Source organism: Takifugu flavidus, chromosome 5, assembly GCF_003711565.1.
Source record: "Takifugu flavidus isolate HTHZ2018 chromosome 5, ASM371156v2, whole genome shotgun sequence".
NCBI lineage: Eukaryota > Metazoa > Chordata > Actinopteri > Tetraodontiformes > Tetraodontidae > Takifugu > Takifugu flavidus.
Genome location: NC_079524.1, coordinates 12,614,049 through 12,624,148, shown reverse-complemented (window position 1 = coordinate 12,624,148; position 10,100 = coordinate 12,614,049). Strand labels below are relative to the sequence as shown.

Sequence of the window (10,100 nt, the reverse complement as noted above, 5' to 3'; positions counted from 1 at the left end):
TATGACAACCATCTACTTGCTACCGGAAGCGGAAGTCAGCATTTTCATATATTGTAGCGCGCTGACGTTTAGAAAGTGATCAATTCGCATAGAAACAATTAAATGCCTTTATAAAATTGCAACAAGCTGTAGGATATTTAGTACATTGGGTTAAAATGATGGTGCTGAGAAGAAAATAGTTTACCAGCATGAAGACTGACGGATGTGTGCCATAAAACCATTTATGGGTTCTGGTTTTACACTTTGAGCAACAATAACGTGGAGGTTCAACATTGAACACTGACGGACACTCATTGCTTACCTACTGGTGGCTACTGGTTACTTGTGGGCACTGGCAGTTACTGGTGGGGACTGGTCGGTACTGATAGCTACTGGTGGGTACTGGTAACTACTGGCAGGTCAAATCAAAATCAAATCAATCTTTGAGAGAGGAGAGGAGAGGAGAGGAGAGGAGAGGAGAGGAGAGAGAGGAGAGGAGAGGAGAGGAGAGGAGAGGAGAGGAGAGGAGAGGAGAGGAGAGGAGAGGAGAGGAGAGGAGAGGAGAGGAGAGGAGAGGAGAGGAGAGGAGAGGAGAGAGAGAGGAGAGGAGAGGTAGCTACTAGTGTCCCTGTTGTGCTTTCCACATCTTGTTTGGCCTCCAAATAGTTCCGGGTGCTTCCTGCTTGCCCTAAATAGGTGGTGGTGTTTTCCATCAAGTAGAATAAAAACATATGCGAAAATACAAATGGCCCCAAACTCTGAAACCATAAACTCTGAAACCATACTGAGACATAAAACACTGCCCAAGGAGCCACCAGGATAATATAAAAACACTGTTTAAGACATGTCTGTATGCAGGAGTAAAAGCAGACAAATTAGACATAATGAAGAATTCAGCTCCCTGAAACACCAGTGAAAGAGGGACCCTGTTCCTTAAGGAGTGGCTGAAAATAAAGACTGTCACGCAAGCTAGGTCTCGTTTCAACTGTTTTCCTACCTGGAAATAAAGACGCTCTTCATTATTTAACACCACTATGAATTATACATAGTCCATTTCTGGTGTTTATATTCTTAGTTAAGAGACCCTCCATCTTCTGTCTTCCCAGTCAGAAACTAAACATCACATTTGTTTTTCCTCTCATTTTCATCTTCGTTATTTTAGGATAACTCTGTTCTGATTGCTGTCACAGGAGAGTAAACCCCACACTAAATGCAGTGTGTGTGTGTGTGTGTGTGTGTGTGTGTGTGTGTGTGTGTGTGTGTGTGTGTGTGTGCGTGCAAATATTTTGGTGTCTTCTTTCTTCTTAAATCAGCTTTTACAGCGACACCCAGTGGCAAGAATATACATTACAAACCTAAAATAACTGTACAGTACTGTTGAGTGGGGGTGGCAGTAAAATACACCATCATGATCTTTTTTGGACCAGATAGTCACAATAGAAAAAGTGCATTTTCTGAAATTCAACGTATCTTTACAAGTGGCATAAACGTTCCTTCTTCCATACATTTTTATTTTTTGAAAAATGTTATACAAAAGGTAATTCTTTGGGATGTCTGCTGGAGCTACAAGCAGTTGTTCTGCATGACGGAAGGAACAAAAAACACACATCCTTATGGGACCAGACCAGAACCACCAGAACAATGTGCTGGACCTGTCCAGAAATCCCATCTAATCCTGCATTAGACTGGTGGTGGTAGCGGAACTTTGGGCTTTATTTACATCTGTAAACCACCTTTTACATAGAATAAAAGTGGCAGACTGGGTCACACCTGCTGGGAGAACTGGGAATAATAGCCAACTTGCTGAATGATCATGATTTCATTATGCGATTTAGCTCGCAGACAACCGAGGAGAAAAAGTTGAACACAAAATCAAAAAGGAAACAATAGGTGGACACAGCTCACGAAACAGCCTGTCTGGGTCAGCCACAGCCACAGCCACAGCCACGCCTGCCCGTCATCTGCGGCGCTGCTTGTTACTGACAGTGTTGGATTCTCCTCACTGAATAAGGTGGAAAGATATGAGAAGAGGGGGTGTGTGATGAAGAGTCGCATTATGGGCAGAATCCAATTAATATTCAGGGGTCTATGGGGGGGTAGATAAACAATGTCTGGCTCTCTCCAGCTTTCATCCCAGTGATATCTGATGGTTCCTTAATGGTCCTGCCGTGACCTTTTGCCACCTGATACACCGAAAGCTTTAACCCTCCCCAAAACAAGTGAGGGCTCCTTCTTGGCATCTTTATCCCAGTGGTGGCAGCGGTGTCCTCCTCCTGCGTGGAATCCTGGAGGTCACGACTCCGGATATCTCAGTGACAGCCGGTCTGAAATGATAGTTTGGACCATCATGTTTCTCCCTGATCCCTCACAGCTGTCCAGGAGGAGGAGGGACAGATTCTGTCCGTTTCTGACGGCGATGATCCCAAACCCGACTACAAGGAAACGGGACAGTTTGTCAGTGTTCAGGGAAGAGATTCCAGCTCTGTCCAAGGCTAGGAAGTTCCACCTCTGTGAGTGATCTGATGTTCAGAACAACAACAACAGTGGTGTAAATTATGAACCTTCCTGTTTGTTTTGGATTTCGATTGAAACTCTCTGACAGAACTCGACTGAGCTGCATTTCTTGGGTGAAAAATTTGTCCAGATTAGATAGAAAAAACTCAACTTTTGTGTGGAAACAAGAACATTTGTCAGCTAAATACACTGTTTGTTACATTTTTGACTGTGTTTCTTTTCCTCTTTTTGAGTTATAAAGCTCATATTCAACTTGGTTGGTTCTGTGTTCATAAGCTAAAAGGACACCTTCTTCCACGCTGACGATACATCAACATTTGGATATAAATCAAAAATACAAGTGAAAATAAAAAAGAAACATGATATAAAAAATGTCACCAGTTCAACTCCTGCAGCCCTTTAAAGAGTCTTTTTCAGTTCTGATAAAGCTGGAATGGTTTGAAAGTGATAAATAATCAGTCTTTTGTCCAGCATTTGTATCCATAAAAGCCGCGTTGACCCGCCTGGTAACTATCCAAAGCGGTACTTGGGCCAGTACTTGACCTGTGCGCGTTTGGGCGCAGGTCCCGCCTGGATGTTAGCCCTCCCCGCTACAGGTCTGGGAGGCGGCGGCGGCGGGCTTTGGCGTCTCTCTTTGCTCCGGTCTGTGATGGCGAAGCCTCGCTCGCTCCTGTCGTGGAGGCTGATCCTGGGCAGGAAGTGAGTGGAGACGTGCTGAGATTTGACCCGCGGACTGGAGCCCATTTTGGCCTTCCCTCTCTTGTTGAGGGCCACATACCACTCGCGGCCAGTGCGGTGGTTTCTGTGGAGGACCGAGGCGTACGTGTTGTAGCTGTTCTCCTGGAAACGCTCCCTGAACTTGCAGTCGTCGGTGAACCATTCCTGCACCCGCGACAAAAGAACGAGAGGTTAACAAAATCTGTAATCTCTTCGTCTTTGATTTTAATAGATTTATAATGGAATTCACATGTTCCTCACTTCTCCCAGGAGAACGCGTCTCAGCTGGGGAACATGTGGACCCGGGACAGCAGCCTACCCTGCAAGCTGACGCCCTCCTCTTGTTAACCGCTGCTAACTTAATCGCCTTTAAAACCCAAAAAAATGTTACGACCCCTGTTACATCACACACAAGCTCCCAGCAGCAAACTGGGTTCAAACTGGGAGCATCTCCCCACGAATGAGACTGGATGAGACTGGATGTTCCCGTTACTAAATGAAGCATTTCCAGCATTGACTGTGGTTTTTGGACACCGTCTACGTGACTTTCTCTGCTGCTCTTTACCCTCGCTGCCTATTTTCGTCCTCGCGCTCCCTCCTCTGATTGCCTCCTCGTCTCGCCTGTGTCGTCCTCGTGTTTTTTTCGGGTTTCTGACACATAGTCTGAATTCTCTGCTGCCTTTTGCATTTTGACTTTGGCCTTTCCCTTTTTGGGATTTGTTCATCGGATGGGCCAGAACCACCTGCTCCGCTAGCAAGCCGCCTTTGAATAAAACCTTCACTTCTTCCTCGACTTTGATGCTGCTAATGAAACCGGCGCTGCTCTGCACCATCGATTAAGTCTACTGTACGTTTCCCATTTGGTGCCTAAAAATATCCTGGGTGGGAAACTTGAACATGGCCCCAAAGATGCTGCTTTCTCACTGCAGCGCGCCTCCTTGTGTGACCTGGTGCCGCTCTGAAATAAAATAAACTGTTCTGCTTTGCTGCTGAGTGAAGCGCAGCAGAAAATGATGCCATTAAAACATTTGGTAAACATGCCAGTCACAGGAGAGCGCGCGCCGCCACCAAGCCCCGAGTTATTCGCTGTGACTGGCTGTTGTTCCGAACCGTGATTGGAAAGCAGCGCGGGCCTCCCGGGTCACGGCGCTATGGGTGGATTGCAAAGACGCCACATTTCAGAAACATACCAGCTCTGCATACCAGGAAGGAGCTCTGGCCCCTGCTGCGTTTCATAGGATTTAATTGCCGCAGCCAGATTCCAGAGATCTTATTGTTAAAATCATAATGCTTGCACAGCTGTTTAACCTGGCGGCTGCCCCGCTGGATGGCTCACACGCCTTTAAAAAGGACCTTTCCCATGATCCTCTGGGGTAACGGGAGAGGCGCAAAGTGACCAATGCCTGGATTCTCTTCCTCTCCATCTTCATTCACTCGATGATCTTCAGGTCTCTGCTTGATCCAGCACCATTCCCACTGAATTAGTGATGAGACTTTACATAAGTCGGTACGCCGGATGTGCGCCACACAGAAAGGGGTGGAGTCAGTCAAAACTGGCGCCATTTGGGACCAAACAGACCGTCTAAGCCCCGGATTGACCCCCGTTTACAGATCCTGCTGGGTTGATGTCCTGGTGGGTTTATGGCAACTTTTCCCCTGCCAGGACCACAAATACCATCCACTGGAATCACTCGCTTCCATCCCAAACTGTCAATAAATAAAAACAGTTGACTGGGCGCTCTAACGGTGCCCCTCAGCAGAGATACAGCGTATCCGGAACAGTCGGCTGTGACGCACAGACCGCCTGGATTCATTGAAGTTTATGGCTAATGGAGCAAAAGGCTTTGAATCACTCGCTGAGCACGATGTTCCTGCAGGATCAGCCCGAGAGAACAGCCTGAGAACAGCCCCTGCGTCAGCCACTGTGTTGTATAACAGAGTAATTAATCAGTTCATACTATCTGGGTTAATGGGGCGTTCAGCTTTCCACACGTGGCGTTTTACAAAGTTCTATGAGTCAGTCGATCCAAAGGCAGCTGCTTTAGAAAGCAGCTCGGCTTTGTGCACTTGCTCTCTTCTCTGGCTCAGAAAGTTCTGGAGTTCTTCATCAAGAACCAATTGTTGTTTCTCCGCCGGCTTCTTCTCGTGGAGCAAAAACCGCTGAGGCTCACAGCGGGAAGAGGACCTTTAAACCTGAGCCAAGATCTGGAAATGCGTTTGTTTCGAATGACTAATGAAGAAAAAACAGTTTTACCCATTTTGTTAGAGGTGGATCCACAATTGGGACATTTAACCAGTTTTGAAGCAGAATCAGAGGAATTCCCACATGCAAATCCCATTAGGCCGGAGCCACAGACAGGCTTCAATGTGCGGCGTTCTGGTTTTCTCTCATTGTTTTATGACACGGAGAAAGTTTGTCATTCAGATTTATTAATAACTACAGCTTCAGTTTGGTGTGGTGCCGCCGTGTTAGGGATTAAGGGTTCACATCACCCCCCCACACACACATCCTCACCCCCCACTGACGGCTTTTCATACAAACTACGCAGGAAGCTCAACATCCCAGATCAACTGAGACTCTCCACTAGCTCATTTACCCAAGTTTGATCTTTCATGGCTGACTGTTGTGAACATTATCTGCCGTCCCAGACGCGCCCAAATCTGCTGCTCCCATTAGCACATGCTAATGGGAGCAGCGTCCATCTCTACTGCAGCCAAGGCATCCACGGTTGACTCCTCAGTGCCTGCTGGCTGGCTGGCTGGCTGGCTGGCTGGCTGAAGTCAAGCTGTTGTGGGCAGATTTGGGTTTACTGTGCGTTTGAGGGGATTTGAACCTCTTCAAAAGTGTCCATGCAGATTACAGCTGTGTGCTGATGTCAGATTCGGGGATTTTGCCTCGTGGCCCTGACTTAACACTCAACAAGCAAATGAACAAAACACTTTTGGATGCGCAGGCTGAGGGTTGGATGGAGACGCACTCCGGCCGGGGAAGCTGGGCCGGAGCAGGGAGGAAAAATCTGCTCAGAGGCAGGAGAGCTGTGACCCTGCTCTCAAACAAACTGTATTAAACTTTCAGCAGGACTAAACGTGCCTCTCCTTTAGCTCAAACACAGAAACGGTAATCAGAGCATGAGATGATGTCCACAGGGGACACAATGTGGACACTTGCTCCTCACCCTCAACCTCCATTCACGTCATCTATCTGAAAGTGTTGAGGGTGAATTCCCACCCTCTGAAACGTGTGCGGAGTGCGCGAGGGTACTCACGGTGGCGTGCAGCCGTCCTCTTTTATTCATGGCCAGGAATCTGTTACTGGAGACGCCTTTGATGCCGATGACCCCCTGAGAAACTGCAAAGAGCTCCAGGACACCTGGATGGACAGACAGCATACTGCGCTGACGGACGGATGATGGATGTAACTTCAACTGTCCTGTTACATTCAGGAACTTAAAGCACGTGTTGTTGCTGTCGTGGTTACGCCCCCCCATGCATACGGGAGAACAATCCGACATGAGGAGGAGGCGACATGCAGGCTAAAGGTGTATTCTCTGAAGACTGAAAGCTGCAGTAACAAATCTGAGGTGTTGGAGCGGCCTGAACGTCACCGCTGTCACGTTCAATCTGCGTAACCTGACAAGCCTTCTGTCGGGGACCGTGAAATGGTGGCACAAGTGCACTTCCACGGTCAGCTGCAGGTGTACAAGGGTTTATTTGAGGACATATTTGAAGCCAAAACACGTCATGCTCTCCTTTTTTGTGACGTCATCGCCTTGACTCAACTTGTTAGTATCTGAGCCAACACATCCCGCGGCGCCCTTTGGGTCTTTGGTGACACCAGATACGTTAAACGGTTTGAGTGACTGGAGACTAATCTTGAAGTTGAGTATTTTCTGCGGCTCCGTTGTTGTGATGACAGCTCGGCGCATCCTGCGTCTCCCCGCTGCACCTGTTACTTCTACAAATAGTCTACCTGCCGACATCACAAACCAGGCCCGGGGCCATTTCAGGGGCAGGCTCATGTTCCTCCCGTCCGCATCTTTATTAACGGACGCACATTTCAATGCGCAGAAGCAATCAGAGGTTACATCAATTAGAACTGCTGCTAGTTGCTGTTAGGATCGCGCGGCTGTTGCGCGTCAGATGTTTGTTATTCGGAGATGAAGTGGCTGCACCGCGCAGCCACCGTGCACGACTTACTCAGCTGGTTGGGCTCATGGCTGCCGTTCACTTTGCCGTCGGGGTGAATCTGGAGGTGGAAGCCGATGCCAACCCTGCAGTAGAGCCTGCACGTCCTGCGCCCCGAGCGGACCCCCCCCTCCTCCAGAAGTTGGCGTTCCAAAGAGACGCGCTGCGCTCCCGCGGCGGCGTAAACCAAGTGAGCGACGGTCAGAAGGTAAAAAGGAAGGTTCATTCTTCCCAAAAAGGAGACGCTGGCTAATCCACTTCTAGCATGTTTTTGGCTCCAGAGATCTGCGCACCAGAAAGCGTGCGCGCTTACGCAGACGTGCGCCGCTCCAGCGCATTACCCCGGCTGCACTAGCTGCGGTGGTCCTTCTGGCACAGGGGTATTTATAACGCCAATGATCTCACTACTCGGTGCATGTCTGAGCTCTGAAGGAAGCTGTTTCATCCAGATTTTGTCGCCGAGTCGCCACTCCTGCTGCAGCCGCCGTCCACAGCAGCGGGGCGTGAAGGCAGCGCGTCTGACAGCGCACATTTCCCAGGGAATCCTCCGCGCTAGGACGCACTGAGCGCGGCATTTTACGCGCAGGGAGACATCGCTTATTTCAGAGGTCCGGAACCGACTTCTAATCCGGCTCTTGTTATCCCTCACAACAGTTTAAAGGGAATATTGAGAGGTTTGGACGGCAGACATCATCAGGTGGTGCCGCAGGTTTAAGGGCAGCGCTCTGGCAGCTATATTTATAGGCTTTAGTCCACCTTATCACCTGATACGCCGACATGCCTGAAGACTTGCTGCCACGCGTCTAAGTGAGTGCTGCTCAGAGGGGGCAGAATGGCTGCAAAAAAAGTATAAAACCAACTCTTTCTCTTTGAGTTTTTATCATTTCAAATGTCCCACTGTGACCAAATGGCCGTTCATTCAGTTGTCTGCTCAGAAACCTCCCAATGAAAACACACCTTTCTTCTTCTTCTAGGTCTCAGAGGGTTTAATAAAACAGTTTTCAGCCAGAAAACATCCCACTGTTCAGCATTCTGGTGTTCATTCATTATCAGACTGACCTGAGAGTGAGGCGTGACAGAAAAACACACACACAATCACATGTAATTTCACTCCAAAAGTGTGAAAATAAACTCATTTTAGGTCACAGCATCAGCTGAGCACCTTTCAGATGTTCTGAGAGGATCAGCCTCTAAAGCGGCGCAGCGAGCTGAAATAACTGCAGCACGTGTTCCGCCTTAAGTTGATTCAACTTCTATTATTTTCCTATTATAATAATCCCACTGCTCATTGTTCTTGGGGGGAGGGAGGGATTGTTGATTAGCTCATACCGGCGGTGGATTACAGCTTATTTGGGGGCCTAATTGTCTCTGGCACACAGAGTGGAGGTTGGGCCCTCAGCACCTTTTGTGTAAACAGTGTGACGTGTTTAGTTGCACTCCTCTAATGGCCGCTGGTCTCTGTGAGCGCGTTCCAGTAACAGTGAGGTAATCCCACTGAGTCGTGTAAACATAGATGATCCCGGCTGAGTCCCCCACCCGATTGATCCCAGATTTAACAGCTTTTTAGTCCAAGCAAGCGGCCAGCAGCAGGTTCTGCAGCAACCCCGAGCCACCTGAGCCCCGGAGGTGACGACCAGGCGGCGGCCTGAGGAGCATCAGACCGGCCAAGGTCAACGAAAACCACTGAGATGTTCCTTGGATACAGTTGCTTCCCTGATCTCTCCCTGACGCTGTCATCTGGTGCCACTCAGGTCAGGAACTGGACCACAGAATCTCCTCTAAATTAAGATAAGAACCAGACCTTCTGAGAGGTAACAGAGAGAATCTTGGAGAACAAAGTTGTGATAAGGAGCGCCGGATAAACGGAACACCGACGGTCCGACAGGAAGCAGCCTGCATCAGAAAACAAACCTCCAGGTGCATCATGGTTCTGCTGATGAAACCAGGAGATCTTCAGGAGACCTAGAACTAAACTACTCAGGTTCTGGCCCCATGACTCAGGTCACAGGTCACATAGAGGCTGATCTTGAGTAATAGCTCATATTTCATTTACAACCAGCATAAAACACTGGGGAGCATAACTGCTCAGCAAAACCCACTGAAACGTTCCACACACAATAAAAAAGACAAAGGAAAACATTTAGAAGGAATAATATTTTCCCCCAAAAGAGCAAAACACAGCACTAATTATGTCCCCTAATCTGGCCAATGTACCAGAACAGTTAATGCTAACAGCCATTAGCGACGGACCACACAGGCGTTTTCATCCAGTCCGAACTGTGTTTGACAGGCTGCTCGAGCTAGTAACAGATATAGATTATTGATTTGGAGCTTTTAAAAAATGTCGCTGGTCTGGAATTAATGGGCCGAGTCCTCAATTGTTGCTCCGAATGCTCCCTCACGGAGCCCCCGTCCCCCCACGTGTCCACTAACCTCTGCTGACATTCCTGCGTGCGTCCCTGTTTCAGGCCTCCTCCTGAGGAGATCCAGTTCCAGTGATTTGCTTTAGTTCCTGTCAGCCGCTTCTCTTCTTTCACTTCTTTGACTCATTACCTGCTTTGAACTGCTGGCGAGGAAACGGCGCCTTCGCCATCAACCGCCGTACCTGTGTTTGACTCCACGTCTCTGGACCATTAATGATGACGGATCGGGGCGAGAGCTTTGATGGAACACATGTATGATCAGAGCGTTCTCATGTTCCGATG

General features: G+C 48.6%; 1 protein-coding gene across 1 annotated transcript; it reads right to left on the bottom strand.

The window, feature by feature from the left end:
- Positions 1–2,613: 2,613 nt before the first annotated feature.
- Positions 2,614–8,341, bottom strand: fgf5 (fibroblast growth factor 5). The gene is made up of 3 exons (XM_057033232.1): positions 7,408–8,341; positions 6,477–6,580; positions 2,614–3,375 (listed from the first exon to the last, which is right to left on the bottom strand). Exons 1-3 carry the CDS (start codon positions 7,619–7,621, stop codon positions 3,004–3,006), a joined length of 690 nt encoding a protein of 229 aa, XP_056889212.1. The 5' UTR covers positions 7,622–8,341; the 3' UTR covers positions 2,614–3,003.
- Between the last annotated feature and the right edge of the window lie 1,759 nt (positions 8,342–10,100).